This window comes from Leucopleurus acutus (genome assembly GCF_964270905.1).
Source record: "Leucopleurus acutus genome assembly, chromosome: 6".
Lineage (NCBI taxonomy): Eukaryota > Metazoa > Chordata > Mammalia > Artiodactyla > Delphinidae > Leucopleurus > Leucopleurus acutus.
In genome coordinates, this window is record NC_139149.1 from 86,507,399 (window position 1) to 86,528,726 (window position 21,328).

At 35.8% G+C, this 21,328-nt stretch overlaps 1 protein-coding gene across 5 annotated transcripts in view; it reads left to right on the top strand.

Moving 5' to 3' along the window:
• The window catches only part of ABI2 (abl interactor 2), a 104,582-nt gene that overhangs the window by 47,808 nt on the left and 35,446 nt on the right, over positions 1-21,328 (top strand). For all 5 annotated transcript variants that reach the window (XM_082840814.1, XM_082840815.1, XM_082840816.1 and 2 more), the window contains exons 3-4: positions 11,755-11,931; positions 20,613-20,710. In XM_082840814.1, the coding sequence (XP_082696940.1) occupies positions 11,755-11,931; positions 20,613-20,710 (275 nt within the window). The remainder of the gene's footprint in view (positions 1-11,754; positions 11,932-20,612; positions 20,711-21,328) is intronic.

The following is a 21,328-nucleotide window of genomic DNA, read 5'->3' on the forward strand; positions in this document are numbered from 1 at the left end:
CCATGTACCATTGCTACAGAAAGAATAAAATATCTAGGGGTAAGTCTACCTAAGGAGACAGAAGACCTGTATGCAGAAAACTATAAGACACTGATGAAGGAAATTAAAGATGATACAGATAGTTGAAGAGATATATCATGTTCGTGGATTGGAAGAATCAACATTTTGAAAATGACTCTACTACCAGAAGCAATCTACAGATTCAATGCAATCCCTATCAAACTACCACTGGCATTTTTCACAGAACTAGAACAAAAAATTTCACAATTTGTATGGAAACACAAAAGACCCCGAATAGCCAAAGCAATCTTGAGAATGAAAAATGGAGCTGGAGGAATCAGGGTCCCTGACTTCAGACTATACTACAAAGCTACAGTAATGAAGACAGTATGGTACTGGCACAAAAACAGAAAGATAGATCAATGGAACAGGATAGAAAGCCCAGAGATAAACCCACGCACATATGGTCACCTTATCTTTGATAAAGGAGGCAGGAATGTACAGTGGAGAAAGGACAGCCTCTTCAATAAGTGGTGCTGGGAAAACTGGACAGGTACATGTAAAAGTATGAGATTAGATCACTCCCTAACACCATACACAAAAATAAGCCCAAAATGGATTAAAGACCTAAATGTACGGCCAGACACTATAATAGTCTTAGAGGAAAACACAGGCAGAACACTCTATGACATAAATCACAGCAAGATCCTTTTTGACTCACCTCCTAGAGAAAATGAAATAAAAACAAAACTAAACAAATGGGACGTAATGAAACTTCAAAGCTTTTGCACAGCAAAGGAAACCATAAACAAGACTAAAAGACAGCCCTCAGAATGGGAGAAAATATTTGCAAATGAAGCAACTGAGAAAGGATTAATCTCCAAAATTTATAAGCAGCTCATGCAGCTCAGTAACAGAAAAACAAACAACCCAATCCAAAAACGGGCAGAAGACCTAAATAGACATTTCTCCAAAGAAGATATACAGACTGCCAACAAACACGTGAAAGAATGCTCAACATCATTAATCATTAGAGAAATGCAAATCAAAAGTACAATGAGATATCATCTCACACCGATCAGAATGGCCATCATCAAAAAATCTAGAAACAATAAATGTTGGAGAGGGTGTGGAGAAAAGGGAACACTCTTGCACTGCTGGTGGGAATGTGAATTGTTACAGCCACTGTGCAGAACAGTATGGAGGTTTCTTTAAAAACTACAAATAGAACTACCATATGACCCAGCAATCCTGCTACTGGACATATACCTTGAGAAAACTATAATTCAAAAAGAGTCATGTACCAAAATGTTCATTGCAGCTCTAAATTTACAATAGCCCGGAAATGGAAACAACCTAAGTGCCCATCATCGGATGAATGGGTAAAGAAGATGTGGCACGTATGTACAATGGAATATTACTCAGCCATAAAAAGAAACGAAATTGAGCTATTTGTAATGAGGAGGATGGACCTAGAGTCTGCCATACAGAGTGAAGTAAGTCAGAAAGAGAAAGTCAAATACCATATGGTAACACATATATATGGAATTTAAGAAAAAAAAATGTCATGAAGAACCTAGGGGTAAGACAGGAATAAAGACACAGACCTACTAGAGAATGGACTTGAGGATATGGGGAGGGGGAAGGGTAAGCTGTGACAAAGCGAGACAGTGGCATGGACATATATACACTACCAAACGTAAAATAGATAGCTAGTGGGAAGCAGCTGCATGGCACAGGGAGATCATCAGCTCGGTGCTTTGTGACCACCTAGAGGGGTGGGACAAGGAGGGTGGGAGGGAGGGAGATGCAAGAGGGAAGAGATATGGTTACATATGTATATGTATAACTGATTCACTTTGTTATAAAGCAGAAACTTAACACACCATTGTAAAGCAATTATACTCTAATAAAATGTAAAAAAAAAAATAATAAGCTCTAAATACTAAACTAAGATAATCATAAAACCAGAAACAAATAGATGCAAAAAGCAAACCCCAAGTCTACGGTTGCTCCCAAAGTCCACCTCCTCAATTTTGGGATGATTCGTTGTCTGTTCAGGTATTCCACTGATGCAGGGTACATCAAGTTGATTGTGGATATTTAATCTGCTGTTCCTGAGGTTGCTTGGAGAAATTTCCCTTTCTCTTCTTTGTTTGCACAGCTTCTGGGGTTCAGCTTTGGATTTGGACCCGCCTCTGTGTGTAGGTCGCCTGTGGGGGCTCTGGCTCACTCTGGCCCGGGGGAGGGAGGGGTACGGAATGTGGGGAAGCCTCTGGTGGCAGAGTCTGGGGTGACATTGCAACATCCGAGCCACACCTTGGGTTCTCCCAGGGAAATTGTCCCTGGGTCACGGGACCCTGACAGTGGCAAGCTGCACAGGCTCCTGAGAGGGGAGGTGTGGATAGTGACCTGTGCTTGCACACAGGCTTCTTGGTGGCTGCAGCAGCAGCCTTAGCGTTTAATGTCCGTCTCTAGTGTCCGAGCTGATAGCCGTGGCTCGCATCCATAGTTGTAGCTTTTTTAGGCGGTGCTCTGAATCCCCTCTCCCCATGCACCCTGAAACAATGGTCTCTTGCCTCTCAGGCAGGTGCAGACTTTTTCCTGGACTCCCTTCCGGCTAGCTGTGGTGCACTAGCCCCCTTCAGGCTGTGTTCACGCAACCAATCCTAGTCCTCTCCCTGGGATCTGACCTCTGAAGTCCGAGCCTCAGCTCCCAGACCGTCCCGGTGGGTGAGCAGAGAAGCCTCTCAGGCTGGTGAGTGCTGGTCGGCACCAATCCGTTCTGCGGGAATCTCTCCGCTTTGCCCTCCGCACCCCTGTTGCTGCGCTCTCCTCTGTGGCTCCGAAGTTTCTCCCCCACCCACCCCCTGTCTCCACCAGTGAAGGGGCTTCCTAGTGTGTGGAAACTTTTCCTCCTTCACAGCTCCCTCCCAGAGGTGCAGGTCCCATCTCTATTCTTTTGTTTCTGTTTTTCTTTTGCTTTACCCAGGTACGTGGGGGAGTTTCTTGCCTTTTGGGAATTCTGAGGTCTTCTGCCAGCGTTCAGTAGATGTTCTGTAGTTGTTGTTTCACATGTAGATGTATTTTTGATGTATTTGTGGGGAGGAAGGTGATCTCCACGTCTTACTCCTGTGCCATCTTGAAGGTCCCCCCTACCTTATATTTCTGTTAAATCCATCAGACCATTCAGAGGGATTTCTTGTTATTTAATATTATTTAATCTTAAATCTGAATTTGCCCCTATAACGGTTTCTTCACATTCCATATAAACTTCTGTAGACATCATATAATTTATTGCTTGTTGTATTGCTGTGTCTTAAACTAAAAAAAAAAAAAGTATTGGTGAATTTTAATGGGCAAGAGGTAGATTTTTATTCTGAAAGGACCTCCTAGAGGAAATAGTGGCATTTTAAATGATGGAATAGATGAACTTGGTTTTTTATAGAAAAAGGGGATGCTGACATATTGCTAATCTGATATAAAATTTTGAAGTTTATACTTCAGAGTCTTAAAATTTCCGCATGTTTGAAATTTTGGCAAAGAACTCAAAGAAGAAATTAAGAAGAAAAGTGCAAACGCAGAAGAGAAATTAATATATTAGAGTTCCTAAAAAGGAGGGACAACTTTTTATTAGTTTGTGAGATTGTGTGGGTAGATAATGGCAGTAGGACAATGACAGTGAAAGTAATCATGTGTATTCTGATTAGAATTCTGTAGTTCTTTGGTAGAAAAGTGTAGCAGCCTTAAGGAGGAAGGCGATTAAGTTTACTCTAAGTTGTAAGTATATGTATTCAGTTAATGAGAACATTTTCTTTTTGAGTATCACACAAATCTATTATATATTTAATTAATATGGCTTAATACTATCTTTTAAAGCTGTTCTAATGGAATAAGTAAAAAATGGGAGAGATGAATGGATAGAGATTGGTAGGTCAGAAATAACGGGGGGCTTCCCTGGTGGCGCAGTGGTTGAGAGTCCGTCTGCTGATGCAGGGGACACGGGTTCGTGCCCCGGTCCGGGAAGATCCCACATGCCGCGGGGCGGCTGGGCCCGTGAGCCATGGCCGCTGAGCCTGTGCGTCCAGAGCCTGTGCTCCGCAACAGGAGAGGCCACAGCAGTGAGAGGCCCGCGTACCGCAAAAAAAAATAAATAAAAAATAAAAATAAAGAAATAAAGAAAGAAATAACAGGGGCCTTAGTCAGAGCTGTCAAGAATATGTTGAGCCTCCTTCCTTTGGAGTTGAGTGTCTAGAGGGCAATACTTGGAAAAGCAAGGGATCTGCAACTCTACAGCAGCTGTTAAGTTTATATGAAATATATTGAAGTATGTTGGATGAGGAGTTGAGTAGGAGAAATGGGCTGATAGAGGCTATAGCTAAGAAATGAGTAAATTTTTAAAAATTTATGTACTTTTAGCATTTACCTTAAGGATTGAAACTTTTTTCAGTTTCATTTAATGTATGTAGAGTCCTTTGTTTTAAAAGTCAATTGAATATCAAAGCTCTTTGATGCTCTTTAGAATGAAATATGATTCCATAGTATAAGAGAAAATGTTTTCTGTTTGTAAAGCAAATGCTCAGTAAATACTCTGAAGCAAGAATTGGCAAACTTTTTTGTAAAGGGCTAGATAGTCAATATTTTAGGCTTTGTGGGCCACATGGGGTTTCAGTCTCCTATGATTCTTCGTGCTGTATGTTTTGTTTTGTGTTGTTTTGGCCACGCTGCATGGCATCCGGGATCTTAGTTCCCAGGGATCAAACCCGTGCCTCCTGCAGTGGAAGTGTGGAGCCCTAACCACTGGACTGACAGCGAATTCCTGTGCTGTATGTTTTTAAGCAACTGTTCAAATATGTAAAAAGCATTCTTAGCTTGTGGACCATATAAAAGCAGGCTACAGGCCAGTTTTGGCATGTGGGCTATAGTTTGTAGGCTCTTGCTCCAAAATACTGGTTTTCAAATGTTTGGTACTTAAATTTTATTATTATTATGCTTTATTAAAAACATTATTATGTTTTTAGAGGGAGTTCTCAAGATATCTTGAGGTCATATTTATTTTTGCATTTGGAGCGAAAATACTAGGTTGGGAGAATTTGGAGAGAAGGTGGGGTTGAGGAAGCAAAGAAATGGAGGTTCAGTCAGGTCAAAGATGAGATCACATGTATATTGGAATGGTAGGTGTCAAGAGTTGTTAAGGGTTGTCTGGTAGAGTGGTTAAGGACCAGTAGATATTAGATATCTGAGGTATTCAATTTCTTTCCTCATCAGTATCTTTTTCCTATCTCCTAGGTAGGAAACTTACCACTTTTCAGCCTCCTAGTGCTCTAGCTCTTTTCTCCATTTTAATAGAGATGAACACTGAGTATTGGGAGGGAGAGGGTGAGGGATCTAGATTTTACTCTGGCCCTTCTGCTGACTTGTGTGATATTTGACTTATTTGAACTTCAGTTTTCTCACCTGTAAAATGATAGGACTGATTAGATGCTTTATGAGCTGTCTTCCATTTTGAATTTTTATTCTCACAATTGTGAGATTCTCACAAATGAACTTGATTTATATTTGCTTTTTTCTTCTTTCTATTCTGCTGGCTCTGCTGTTTACCTCAGTCTGCGCCCTACTCACCTCAACCCTCTATCACTCTGATGTAACTGAACTATTTCCAGATTACTTTCATTTTGAATCTGAGGATGGAAATTCCACTGACTCTACCAACTATGTATCAGGAAGAAATAATTCAACAAAACAAAGTAATAACCCATTCTCCCAATGGCAAATGTTTTGAAAAACAAGATAGAGTTGATTATGAATATTTAGTATCAGAAACTTTTTATACTAAAAAGACCATATAGTATTAGGTAGTGTACTAATCTATACCACACTCACTGTATCTGTTCTTGATGTGGGTTACCTTAGGTATTTTAAGGGTGTTAAATTTTAAAGAAATTCCACCTCTCGCTTTGTTGCTGTTATCCTGTCAATTCTTTGGAAGCATATTGTTTAAAAGATAAATGAAATTTTTAATCTTCAAGCCGAGAGTAAGAGTTAAATTAATGTTAAATATTTTTCAAGAATGTGTAGTTGTCAGAGCAGACATTTAATTTTTACTGAATACTTGTATAAGCAAAGCACACAGAGCTGCTGTTAAGTCAGTATAGCTGTTTACTGTGTCCATGGTTTTGTGTCTATTTCTGGTAAGGTAAAAAAAGATTTATAGAACATTATTCAAGCTAAAATTCTTATAAACTTGTAAATTAAAATTCTTCTCTTAACTACTAAAAACAGTCAATACTGTCAGTATTCGGTTCAACATGGCTTAGAAGAAGATCAAGAGAGGGCAAAAGGCAACATAAAGAACTTACAAAGCAGTGTTTCTCCCACCCTCCCAAGAGCTAACTAGAGCTTACTGGGCCAGGTGTTGAAGTAGTTAGCACGTAACAAGTAGAGGAGATAGAAAGGAATGACTATAAAATAATATAGGAATGGAAGTGATTCTTCTTAAGGGTTTAGGGACTACTAAAAGGCAATGGAAGGTCTAAACCCTGAGGAACTCATCATGTAGGGTAATTTTTTGTTGAAAAAACTTTATGTAGGACTTCCCTGGTGGCGCAGTGGTTAAGAATCCGCCTGCCAATGCAGGGGACACGGGTTCGAGCCCTGGTCCGGGAAGATTCCACATGCCGCAGAGCAACTAAGCCCGTGTGCCACAACTACTGAGCCTGCGCTCTAGAGCCTGTGAGCCACAACTACTGAGCCTGCGTGCCACAACTACTGAAGCTCATGTGCCTAGAGCCCGGGCTCCGCAACAAGAGAAGCCACCGCAATGAGAAGCCTGCGCACCGCAATGAAGAGTAGCCCCTGCTCGCCGCAACTAGGGAAAGCCCTCATGCAGCAACAAAAACCCAACTCAGCCATAAATAAATAATAAATTAAAAAAAATTTATGTATATAGATTTGTTTAAAAATTCCCAATTTTAAATTTAGGAAATCCCACTAATGGTTATCAGTGTGTAATTATGTATAGAAATTAGGATTTATACAGTTCCTAATTAAGTTTATATCATTTTATAAAAAATAAATAACTGAAAATTACCCATTCAGTTTGTGAATAACTAATTTGTTTTATGAAAGATGAATAGTGTAAAGCATATTTGTGATTAAAATAAATGCTTATTTGAAACATTAACTTACTAATGTAAAAAAATGGAGACACATTTTAAAACACCTAACTTAGTTGAGTTAACCCACTGTAACTGTTTGACTGCGGATGTTTTCCCACACTGATGGGCAGCTGACTGAGGTAGTGCTATCCAGTACAGTCTACTTTCAATTATCTGTGGTAATGGGACAATGCATGGATAACCCTAAAGCAAAATACTCTATACATACCTTCCTGTCATCTGCTGTGGCCTGAGCATGTGCTTGGGTCCATGATGGAGGTGTGGGAGGGGGGCTCAGGCTTGCAGAGGAGCTGAAAGTCAAGGCCATGAGAGGTATTCTAGAGGAGCCTGGGTTTGGCACTGCGTGGTTGAAATATCATGGGGGGAGCCTGCAGCATGTGACACCAGCTTGGCAATAGCTGTTAGAGGATGGAGAAACAAATTGTTAAGGAACTGTGGGAGAAAAGATATTTAACTCTTGCACAGTTGCAGCAATACTACTTGGCGTGTTTTTTGGTTAACAGGTAGCAAACAATAATAGTATTAATAGCAGTGTACTTGCATTAGTTTTGGTCTTCTTTGCTAGTTAAACACATTTTCCACTTGCCATAGGTGAGTGCTATTATTGAGGCCTCTTCTGAATGAGAGTAAGTTTATTGGCATATAACTAGTAACTTTAGAAATCCAGGATAAGTGGAAAATACTTTCCTTATTATTAAAATTCTGACTAGCTATCAGTGTTGAATTCGTACTTCCAAAATTTAACTTAATTCATTTCAGCATTGTAATATCAAAGTATATTGTGAAGGCAAAGGCAATGGTGATTACTGATAGCTATGAGTTTGATTTAGGAAAAACATACAAGCCATATTTAAAAATATGTTTTAGGAGCCTTACCAAAGTTCTTTTAAAACTGACAATTGGCTGTGAGTTGATGAATGTTGAAGCTGGATGTTAAGTATATGGAGGGTATTCATTACATTACTCTGTCTAATTTGAAAATGATTGTATTTTCTACCAGAGAAATCTTTGAAAAATGTGAATTAGGTAATTGCTGAAAACTTCAGAATCTTCTGGACCAAACTTTCTCCTCCTTATTTATGTAATAGATTTATTGTTCTCCATAAAAAGTTGTTATTCAGACTTAAGATAAAATCATAGCCATGTTCTGAAGGTATATTTGATTCTGTCTACGGGAACTCCTACAGTTCAATTCAGTGTGGTATTAGGATGGCAATTCACAAATTATACCTTTGGGTTTTCTTAACCATATATTACTTTTATTACTTTAGATGATTTTTAAAAGTTAATGACATCAAATATTGATATTTGGCAGTCACTAGAGGCATTAATCATAAATCAACTCTTGTACAAAGTTTGGAAACAGTTGACATTTGAGAGTGAATAATGTATGAGACAAATGAATTAGTCCTTCTTCTACATCACTGGTTCTCTGTCAGAGCAGTTTTACCCCCAAGGGAACAATTGGCAATGTCAGATATTTTTGGTTGTTACAGCTTGGGGTGGGGAGTGCTATAGATACCAACTGGGAGGCTTCACTACAACCTACAATGCTCAGGACAGCCCTTCCACAACAAAGAATTATCTGGCCCAAAATGCTGGTAGTGTTGCTGTTGAGAAGCCCTGCTCTAGTATTCTTTTAGAGTAGACAACTAGAAACGTATAACCAAACTAGATTATTTTGGCTTCATATAGACATATGCTGTTAAGAATTACGTTTTAAAATATGCCTTCAGTTTTAATGAGAATTAATGTAAGAAGCAAAAAAGAACATTTTTCTCATAATTCCTTCAACCAGTTCCTTTAAGAGTTTAGTGCTGGGCACATGGTCACTTTTCCAATGAAGGGGTGTATGTTTTCTTGTAACTCATTATTTATACTTTGCCTTCCCTACGAAGCTAAGAGCCTAATTTTATGCCCTATTGTAGCAACTATCCCTTATTTCAGCTTATATATAAAAGTTCTGTGATCGTTTCTTTTGCTGTGTTGGTCTTTCTTTTATGCTTACTGTAATGGCTTATACAGGTTTGGGCTGTGTGTTTATGTGTACATAAAGAAAATATATAAGTAATATGTAAGTGCCCCCAATCCCCAGGTATGATCTAATTGTTCTAATGCTTTTAAAAAAGTCTCAGTTTTTTCAAACAATTTAAAATATGTGCTTGTTATAAAATATAACTGTATATTAGTGCAAATAATAATGAAAAGTTACCCCTCTTTTCATTCTCCAGAGATTTATTAATATTTCTAGCAGGAAAATTTGAAGTTCCAGTTTGCCCTAAGTTTAGAATTCTGTTATTGTTGATTAGGTTTACATTCTTTTGTTTGCATTTCTGAATAAGATAATTATATTTCTAACTAAGCAGAATGAAAACAATGTTGAAAGAGGATTACATTCTCTAATAAATTTTCTTTTATTGGTATAACAAAGACCAGTTATATATTAAAAAATAAGTGTCATATTTTTGGGTTTTTTGGTTATTTTGAAGTATAATTGGTAAGTATGAAATCTTCCTAGCTCATTTTTGTTCGTTTGTTTTGTTTTGTTTTGCGGTACGCGGGCCTCTCACTGTTGTGGCCTCTCCCGTCGCGTAGCACAGGCTCCGGATGCGCAGGCTCAGCGGCCATGGCTCACGGGCCCAGCCGCTCCTCAGCATGTGGGATCTTCCTGGACCGGGGCACGAACCCGTGTCCCCTGAATCGGCAGGCGGACTCTCAACCACTGCGCCACCAGGGAAGCCCCTAGCTCATATTTTTAGTAATTCAGAAAGACTCATTAAAAATTATTCAAAAGTAAAATATGATTAATTTCCATTTCTCTGAAGTTAAAAATAAGTAAATTCCAATAGTCACTAATGTGCAACCTTTTTTTTTCTGTTATAGCTCCCTCAAACAGTTGAAAAGGAAAGCAGATTTTGTAATTTTTCTAATATGCACTGAAAAAGTTCAAAACCTATTTTTGTCTTAAAAAGAAATAATTAAAATGATAAGGTCACTACCTTGGCCAGTATTCGATTTGTTGCTTCATTTAGATATTTATTAGTTATGAACTTATAGATTCTGTTTCTTTTAAGATCTGTTGGTTGAAATGGGAGGCTTCAAATTTGTTTCAGGTTTTTTTCACACTTTAGGTAGTTTAGAAGGATAAATAATCAGTGTTCAGATTTCTTAAAGTTGTATTTAATAATGTCATGATGGTTATCTTTCATTTCCATTTCTGTGTTACTACCTGGTTATTCTTTAGACAGGGTAAATTAAAGTAGGTTTGGGGAGGAAATAGCAAAAGTATCTGTTAATTGCTGCTTGAGCCAGGAATGGTGGCAAGAGATGTGAACAAAATTTTAGTGAAGTATTTTTCAAACTTTTTAAACTGCAGCTCACAGTTAAAAATACATTTTATATTCCATCCAGTACACAATTTAATGTATGTATTTATATACATAACATTTTAAGAAAAAATACCTTACTATGTGTATGTTGTCTGATATTTCTGTTCTTTTTCATTTAAAATAATTGCTGCTCACATCTCGCTAAATTGCACCTTGCAGTTTGAAAAATGCTGCTTTAGTGTATTAATGACCCGTGCTTAAATTCGCCCTCTCTCAGCAAATAGAAAACTGAGTAAAAACACATTGTTGTTATGTACTAAATTATATCCTATTTTGAACATTTAATAAATAAAATAATGAAATATTTTACAAGCATTTTGTTATGATAAAATATAAGCAGCATTGCCTCAGTAAACAAGTTTCTCTGTAAAAAATGATTCTTAATTTTAACATTGTATTTATAGTTTAGGCCTCTCTTTTTTTAATAAAAATTATTTAAACACTAATAGAATTTATACTAATAGGTTATTTTTAAATGGAACCAGATTAATCACTGGGACTTTCTTTTTTTTGAGGATTTTTCTTTTTTTTTGGCTGCACTGCACGGCTTGTGGGATCTTAGTTCCCCAACCAGAGATTGAACCCAGGCCCTCAGCAGTGAAAGCATGGAGTCCTAACCAGTGGATCACCAGGGAATTCCTTCACTGGGGCTTTCTTAATAAGGTTAAGTCTTAATGGAGAGGGGAAAAATTAGCATGTTTAGTCCAGAGGTTGGCAAACTTTTTCTGTAAAGGGCCAGCTAATAAATATTTTATGCTTTGCAGGCCATAAGGTCTCTGTTAGTACTACTCATCTCTGCCATTATATTGTGAAAATATGTAAGCAAGTAGAATGACTGTGTTCCAATAAAACTTTGTTTATGGAAACTGAAATTTGAATTCCATATAATTTTCACATGTCAAAACCTATTTTTCTTTTGACTTTTTTCAACCATTAAAAAAATGTAAACACCTCTCTTAGCTTTTGGGCTGTAAAAATTAGGTGGTGGGCCAAATTTGGTCTGCCAGCCATGGTTTCCCATCCCTTGCTTTAGCCTAGAAAGGGAGAAAGTCAGTATTGGTCCCAAAAGGAGAAGTTAGCAATTGTGGTTAAGAATATGAATAATGATATTAAACCTCTAAGTATTTATATTTTTATTTTTCTGGATATAAGAGCTATACATTTTGTGTTGTGTTTATATTTTGTAGACCGTTGATATTCATAAAGAGAAAGTTGCAAGAAGAGAAATTGGTATTTTGACTACCAATAAAAACACTTCAAGGACACATAAGATTATTGCTCCAGCCAACCTTGAACGACCAGTTCGTTATATTAGAAAACCTATTGACTATACAATTCTAGATGATATTGGACATGGAGTAAAGGTAAGTATAATTTTTGTCCAGCTTAAAAACAACAGCCCATAATGGAACTAACTCTTTAGAAAATTAAGCGTTTATCTTTTCTTTCCAGAGGATCAAGTCTTGGCCTACTTGTAGTTCTGAAGATTTCTTACCACTATAACTATGTTATCCTTCTTTCTTCTTAGTATTATGTTCTCAAGTTTTAAACAGTCATCTTTGACTGAATTGCTTTTGCTTAATCAGTTATGAAAATACCTCATATAGATCTGGAAATAAATGTGGTATTATATTTCTAATCTTTTAATGATTTAGTATGACTAATTAAAAATTATTCAGTATGTTATTAAAGTATTTGCTTTATCTCAAAAATATCAACAAACTTTTGGCATTAGTTTTCAGAAAGAACATATATAAACAAACATGTACTTTGAATTTTTCTAAAACAAATTTATCTCAACATTTTGGGTGAGAATAATGTAGATAAAACTAATATGTGAACTAGTATTTCCACTGCTTTTGAGTAGATAGTCATTATATATTTTGGCTATCTTTTAAAATGTATTTAAGTGCCTGCTATGTATGTAAAGTACCATAATCACAACTGAGGAGCATATAACTTTCATTTAAATTGGTGTTCGTTCTTAAGAAACTATTCAGAGCTTCAGCTAAGTATTAGGTTATTTAAAGTTTGCATCTCAGCAGTGATTTGAAAGACAGTGACTTTTCAAATGTGATGCTGAATGAATACGTATATGCCTATAAGTGAAACTGTACAGTTCATGCAATTGATTTGTGTCTAATATAAGCAAATTTAAATTTAAAAAATATACCTCACACAAGTATGGCTAGAAATTGGTTAAATCTAACTTTAATGTAGATCTAGGTAAAAGAATATGTACGGTGTAAATTTTTTTTAAAAATCTTTTTCTTTCTTACAATTTTGATATAAGCACTATTATCTGAAATTTGATATTTAATTTTATAATGAACACCTAATGCATTTAGTTTACAGTACTAATTAGAGCATGTTAAAATAGGATGTACAATTGGATGGATAATTAATAACTGAAATTTATTCTAACTTGGGAAAATCTTTTGAGATTTATTTGAGGCTAACAACTGCTAATAGAAAATTTTAGGATCCTGAACGAATTTAATGATAAAAAGGCACTTAGAATATAAAACATCATATTTGTACTTCCCCACTTATATAATAAAAAGGTGATCCCCCAATTCTTATTTAATCGTCAAGTAAATGTTCTTTAGGGAATCTGTAGTCCCTTTCATTTTTTGTACATTTTAGTGTTTAGGGGTCACTAATTTGAAGAAATCTTTAATAAAGTTGTTTTTAAATAAAAGTGTCATATAATTTCATCACAAAACTCCTGTTCATGATACATTCTGCTTTAACCACTCTTTCTACGATCTACTGAAACATTATTTTTTAATGCTGAATGCTTAACTTGTTTTTTCTTTGTTTTTTTCCTTTCTCTTCACATTCTGAAGTTCCAACTAACCTTTCAATGCTTTTTTCCCTTACCTCTTTTATTTGCTCCATTTATGCATTAAGTGGTTGCTTAGATTTAAGGTAAGAGATTCCAGGGCTGGATTTCCATTCTCTGTTCTTATGTAGAATATTACATATGGGGAGTGAAGAGATATTTGGTACTTGGCCTTTTAAAACCAACAAATAGTTACTCTTTTTTATTTTATTTTATTTTTTTCATGAAACTTTGTGTGTCTTCATGTTCCATGAGGGCAGATGTTTTTGACTGTTTTGTTCATTGCCCTATCCTGTGTGCCTAGAACAGTGCTTGACACACATTAGACACTTAGTAAATATTTGTTGACTAAATGGTTATTTTGCAATGTCAATATATTTTGTGAAACTGAAATGTAAGTTACCCTATCATAAAATGTCATTAGGAAATAAAATTAGCTGGACTTTTGTAAATGTAGAAATTTTGTTTTGGATTGGAGGGCTGCTAATGTGCTTCATTTAACTCTCCCCCTGTGTAATAGCCTTTTTATTCTATAAATGGTGTGCTTTATTATGTACCTTGTGGCCACTATGTCATTATCTCTTGACTCTTAATCACTCTTAAAAAAATTGAAAATTGGAAAATATTCAGTGTTTTGGGTGTTTTTTTAAGTTGCAGTATCATGTATTTTGCAAAAAACAAAATTAATCTTTTTATTCAAATTGCTATATAAATTATATATTTCAGTATAAACTCACTTTAAGAGGTTTTCAAGCCGAGTATTATATGCAAAGCATCAAAAGCTCATGATAGTGTTTAACAAAATACAAGTTAAGAATTAAAGATATTTCCTTTTCTTACTTGTTTCAGTAACATTTTAGTATTTTGGAGGGAAAAATGGGAAAAGACATTCAAGAATAATCAAGAAGCCTGTCAGATAGAATGGTATTAAAATTATTGTCACCAAATCGATCATGCATTTCATTTTTGTTCTTTTTTTCTTAGCTGAATTCTATAATTCCTTTTCAAATATGTATTCTTACCATATACCCTGTTGTTTGCCATGTCTTCAGTGTAGAAAGTGATAACAAGAAGACAAGATGACTGAGATCTGAATCATTAACTAGCTACTAACCACGGCCACAGAAAGTTAACAGATCATGGTAGAGAGATGTGACTGGAGGAGCCCAGGCAGATGTACTTCATGTGTACATAAAAGTATATTGGAGTGTTGACTCCAAGCCCTCAGTCTCGGTGAGTGAGGAGATTCCTTCGCATAAAATAGGTCGAATTAGACCAGAAGCTGTCTTTGTGACTACCTTGGCTTTTTTCCCTTAAAGTCTGTATTCAGATTTTGGCTATTGATACATTAACCTCCAAAGTGATAGAAGTGCATAGAAAGATTAACTAAAGGAAAGACAAAAAAAAAAATGGACCAGTTCTTTCCCCTTAAAGTTTAGACCAGCTTGCCTAAGGAACTATCCCTAGCTCATTTCTTCCAAACCCTACCAGGATTCCTTCTTGCTCTTTCTGGGTTCAGGATCTGTTCTGTGTGAGAGGCCAGAGTGAGTGGGAAATGAGAGCTTCCAAGAAAGAAAGATCTAATAAGGGAACATCACACTTGGATAAGATTCCTTAACATCTTTGCTCTTTGCACCAAAAAAGCTCCACTCCTTAGTACTGTCGCTCTATGTAGTTGTTTCTACTATATTGGGATGGGGTTGACAGGGTGAGAAGTATGTACCGTGAGGTCATCCTAGAAGCTAGAATGTGCCAGTCCTCTGTCTCTTTCTTCTTATCTTTCTTTCTGAGTATGTCTGTCATCTCTATAAACTTGTGGCACATAGTTAATAATTTTGGGTGAACCAAAACAAAATAGAGTGGAAAAAATATTCAGCATATAGCAAATCATTACTCTTTTTAATGTTGATGGGAAAAAATGAATTGCTTTAGAAGGTTGATTAATGGAATAATTGAGTATATTAAGATAGAAAATAGAATTTAAAAATGTTAAAGTTGGAAGGGACCGCAGATAGTAAACTAGTCCACTGGTTTTCCAGCTGAGATTTTTGGAGACCTATGGATTATGTCAGGTGCCCTGGAAGTCTCCTGATATTTGATTTCCTCCTCAGCTCATTATGAGCTCTGTCTTTGCTCCCATTGTTGTCAGACTTGATGCCTTTCAGATATACTCTAAACAAATATCATACTTTGGGACAAGACACATGGGATTTGACTCAGAAGAGACCTCCATGCTTAAAAGTTGAATTTTTAACCTTTTATACAGCATGTCCTGGTTGTGTTTAATGGTTCTTTTCATCTAAAATTTGGGTTAACTTTTTTCAGTCGAACGAGAAGTTGTAGAGTTTAATTCATAAGACCTTTGAAAACAACGTGGTGATATTTTTAAAGAAAAAGGTATAAAAAGCCGATGGATAGAATGCCATATTGGAGGGGTTTTAATATGTACCTGAGGCCATATAAAAGTGGATTGTACCTTGAACTGGGGTACCCTTTCCCCACTCTTTATTTTAATAAAAGAGTTTTAAGACCTTGTTACTGATGTGTTTGAAAACAGATATTTCTGTTGAAAGTTGTCACTAATGAAGCTAAGCTTAAGTACTTTTAAAATAAGTGTATTTAATGCAAAAAAAATAAAGACTTCTGATCTGTTGTTGTAGTATTTATTTCAGATGAACATTGTACAAGCAGATTCTTAAAAATTAATGAGGAGGGCTTAGGAGTTTCTTTTACAGTTAACACATTAAGAATACAACACTTCTGAAAATTTTGCTTGGGATCTTGAAGATCCATAACTTTATGTAAAAAATGGGCTAACCTTTTCACTTTGCATGTGATCTTGTGTGTCATTCCCTACAGTACAGAAGGATGATAAATTGCCTCTCACATTTCTAGCTCTCGGGTACAGCTGAGGGTTCATTGTTAAGCATTTATTTGATACAACACTTGGAAGAAAAACTCCACAATAACAGCAACTTTTGGAAGACTCATCTGGGTTTGCCTATCAGTTCCAGACTTGAGCCACCAATTCTATCTTGTCAAAAGCCAGTTGTTAGAAACTGTTTTCAGAATCAAGCAGAAGTTTGTCCATCTTTATTCCTCTTTTCTTCTTCTTACTTTCTTTATTTGTTCTTCCCCCCTTAATCCTAATCTCTTATTCCCTTATCTCTGTATTAGATTATTTTAGGACTCTTGGCACCTTAGGCTTTTTGTCTTACTAAAAATTTTACATCTCTCCTGAAGTCATACTCGAATTCCTGATTTCAGCTTTGATCTCCTTCAGAGGATCTCCTGGTTCTTTCCCTGCTGGCTCTGAGAATTGAAGTAGGAACATATATCCTCTGAGGAGAGGGATAAAGATCTCTAGGAAGCCAGAAAATTATGCACTGGATGGAACTAATGGGGAACGATATTGGGCATTGAACGAAAGCCTAGAGATGCTTGACCACAGCTGCTGCCCATTCTCACTACGCCACATCCAGACACAACCTATACATACTACTCCTCTTCTCTTAGTATATTTAAATCTTGCTCTTTTTAAGACTTGTTAACACTCCAGCTCAGATTTTTCTGTAACCTTCTGTAGCCATTTTGTCTTACATTGATATTTCTTTTTTGGAGATTTAGATATAATTTGTAGATACTACTTTTTGTTTTAAACATGTGGGTCTTAGTTCTAAAATAAGTTCCTTAAAAGCAGAGAAATCATTTTACAGACCTTTGTCTTCTTTTATTTTTCATATTCTTTTACCCTTGTGTCTAGTAGTCTGGTGGTAGGTAGTTCAAATGAGGGATATACCACAGATATCATATTAGAATGTGTCTGTCACTGTTAAGTTGCAACAGGTCATCTTTTCGTGGGAGATTTCTTCATAGCAGAGGTGATGTGCTCTATGAACTAGAGATACCTGGCTGGCCAGCTTTATAAAAAATACTGGAGTTCACAGGGTACTGGAAATCACTAAGATTTGTAATGAGTGTTATATATGAAATACATGATACTATATATATATCAGGGTTCAAGGAGGGTATTGCATTTACCAAAAAAGGATAGAGCAGGAAAGATAGGAGCACTTTAGAAGCAGTAATAAGGTATAATAATTGGCCTGATGGTTGGTTCTAGTTGTAGTGATCTCCAGAGTCTGGGAGAGCAGACCACTCTGGTCATAAAGGAATTGCTCTTACTCTCGGTATTATCTGCATTTCTTCATCCAGGCCAGTGGGAAACTATTTGAGTTATGATCATGCATTAACTTCATCACCTAAATGAAGTATTTCTTCTGTTTTGAGAGTTTCATTCTGGCAGGGAAAAAAAAGGGACCTTTCCTGCTCTTTCTCCATGTGGCTAACACCTGCTTCACTCAGCTCTCAATGATGACTTTTCCTTTGTGGCATCAAAAAATACCCACATTAATTGAAATATTGTTGGAATCAGCCACCAAAGTTTCATTCCAGTTCCCAAGTAAAACTTTGAAAAGTATCGTGAGCACTCCTATTCATGATTCAGGACCGCCAACTACACGTTTATGTGCCAGATGATAGTTTTGCCTGTGTGTGTTACATTTTCTAAAGCTTCATGTGGAATTGCTGTTATGGAGTGGGTGCAGTGTTGCTTTATCCTGAGTTTGTGGTATGTCCTCTCTCTCTAGTTAAGTTCCCCTTCACCACACTCACAATTCAGTCATGTGTTTTGCTCCTTTTCAGGAAGCGTTGTGTCCCCCTGTAACTTCCCTCAAAGTAGTTTTTAGAACCATGATGAGTATCCAGTAAGTAATTTTTTACCAAATTATTTTAGGTGTGAAATACAGTTTATTAACTTTTATCATAGGTGAGATCTATATTATAATAAGTTTTGTTTGGCAATTATTCCTGTTCTTTTCCCTTTTCCTCAAATTAGATGGCAGTATGTATATTCTGCATAGCATGTTCATTGTTTTACTTAGCGTAGAAACATTTTTCACAAGGAAAGCTACCTTGGAGAAATATCGAATACTCTTTTAGCTTAATACAGAGGTAGCACAGCATCAGTGAAGTATAAAATAATAGATTAGTTGGACATTCCACAGGGACTCTTTGGTTTCTTAAGTGAATTAAGTTACTCATGCAAACCCCATTAACCAAACAAATAGAACCATTTGATGATTCTACAGATCATAAAATGTATCAAGTTTTATGTATAGAAATGTCCACCAGATTTTAATTTATAGATTGTTTATTTTATGTTTTGGGTAGACTAAAAGACTTATAGAGAAGATACTGCAATTTAAACAAAACACCTTATATACCCAAACCTTAAACAAATCAAAGTTGGAAAGATGTTTTCAAGTATTTTAGCTATTCCATGTATAGAATAAAATTCTGTTTTACTCTTTTTCTGTCCCTGCTCCTTTTCCTTCCTGTTTCTAGCAAATTGATGTAGTTTAGTGTTTGGCTCACCTACTTCTCCTTCATCACTTAAAGTGACTTTGGGTTTTATGTTGTTTAAGGTTGAGCTTAAAGGACTTTGGTTACTACTTTTAAAAATCTTCTGGTATCATAAATTAAGATATACAGTTTTAAAAGCTATTCGTTATTTGTCATATTACTCCTAAAATTTTCCCCAAATGTGGATTAATTTTATAAAACTTCTGACATTTTCATTTTAAGATACAATTATACCCTCTGCTTATTAATGAGGGGGAGAGCAAGGATAAGTTAATCTTTATTCTTCCTTGATAACCAGTTTGTTTTGTATTTGTTGTTTAAAAGCAATAACAAAAGGATTATAGATGAATGCTTAACTTTAAAAATATTGATATTTCAAAGGTATCATTTGTCATTAAAGATTGTTTTAACATCACACACAACTTGTTCACTGGGCTATTCATTTGAAGAGTTTGTTTCTTGATATATTATTTCTTGCCTATTCAGATAACAAGTAGTATTTTAGGATTTTTAAATATTCCCTTTAAGCCAGAGTTAATTTTGTCAGCCTCAATACTCTATATAATTATGATTTGTTTTCTTAAAATTTATATTTTAAAATTACAATTATAAGTGTATTCTGATTTCAGAAGTCTTGCAGTTTCATTTCATAAGTATAATTTGAATACTCTGGATGTATTCTTATTAGAAAAGTTAAGATCCTTTTTTGAAGTGTTTGGAAATCCAGAATATTAGGGGCTTAAAATAGGGTCAGGTATGAACATATGTGGTGAACATTATTAACTCTAACCAATTGGTAATCTCAAACAACTTGAGATTGCATTTGATCTATATTTGTGCATGACTTCTCTTAACTCTTTAAGGTACCCAGATTTCTAGGGCTTTCTGTGTAAGTGCTGACTTTCTCCTTTGGTGGCATCCATGGTTCCCAAATCACCCAACTGTCCCACACTTGCACTTTCAGTTGGGGATAGAATAGTGAGGAATCACGGCTTAGCTCTGATTTAGGACTATGTTACATCTTTCCTATACCTAAATTAATCTTCATTTTGGGCCTGAGTGGGTTTAATTCCCATTGGAACTAGGACATTGCCAGTGGCCATTGTACTGCTCACAGTTGAATGGGATACCTCAGCCCTACCTTTCTGGTTCAGATGTTTAGGAACATGCCTTAACTTCTGGCAGTTTTCAGGTAGGTGATTCCTTCATAAGAGAACATTAAAGAAATCTGAATTGTAAGGCTGATCCACAATTTTAAAAAATGGAATTTTCTCTGTATATGATATAACTTTATTTTATATTCTCTACTTACAATGGATCAAAACTAAAGTTGCATTTTTTTGAGGGGAAACATGTCTTTTGTTTTTTATGATAAACTTGCTATCTAAAAAACAAGGAATTGCTTAAAGGCATTATTGTCTGATTTACTCACTCTTTATAAAAACTAAAGTTTTTATTGTTATCCTATTTGATTTCAATTGAATGTAGTATCTTATAGTCTAACCAGTGATCTGTTGGTGTGATGGCCTAATGGCAAATAAAGTCTTTGCATACAACTTTATAATCATTTGAAAATCTCACGTTAGGAAGAGTCCTTTGAGTACAACTGTAGAATGATAGTAGAGTAGAAATTGCGTATGAAATGCATGGCCTCTAATTTTTTTTCCTATTTAAACCTTCCCCTCCTTTGTTAAATAGCATAATGTTATTTCCTGAAAGTGCCACTTTGTTTCACTGCATACAGGTTAAATTGATTTTTCCTCAAAATTTTTTTAGGTGAGTACCCAGAACATGAAGATGGGTGGGCTCCCGCGTACAACACCTCCAACTCAGAAACCCCCCAGTCCCCCTATGTCAGGGAAAGGGACGCTTGGGTGAGTATGTAACTAAGTAATAATTGAAAACCATTTCATGTAGTGCTGTGTGGAAACTAAACAATATATATGTTTAAACTATTTTTAAATATTTGAAAAGAGAACATTTTCTTCCTAGGATTATCTTTTTTGTGTGTAACTTTTCCAAAAGGAAAACATCTTTTATACTTTATACCTGGGAAACATCTTTATACTTTAAAAATATTTTGTTTAGAAATTATTTTTCTAATGCATTTTAAATTTTAGGTAAATCCTAACCTGAGTTCATGGCTTATTATAAATTATACTCTAATTCCTATTTTCAGAAAATTTTTAGTCTTTTGTATTATAGTTGATTTTTCTTATTCAAACTAGTCTTCTGAAGAAAATACTGTGCCTAATACAGAAGTCTGTATATCTTGTGTTTTTATGAGAATACTGAGCTTTCATTCAGTCTACAGACTTGGGCTTCGGATTTGACTTTGGGAGAAATGGGCAATTGATGGAAAAGCTTGACTTTTTTCCTCTATAGCATCTTAGTATAAAAACTTGGTTTATCATGATCAAGATTTGTGATCAGGTGGGCGTAATATCACCCAGAAGTGAGATGACTAAAATCGTGGTCCAGCTCTGCTCCTG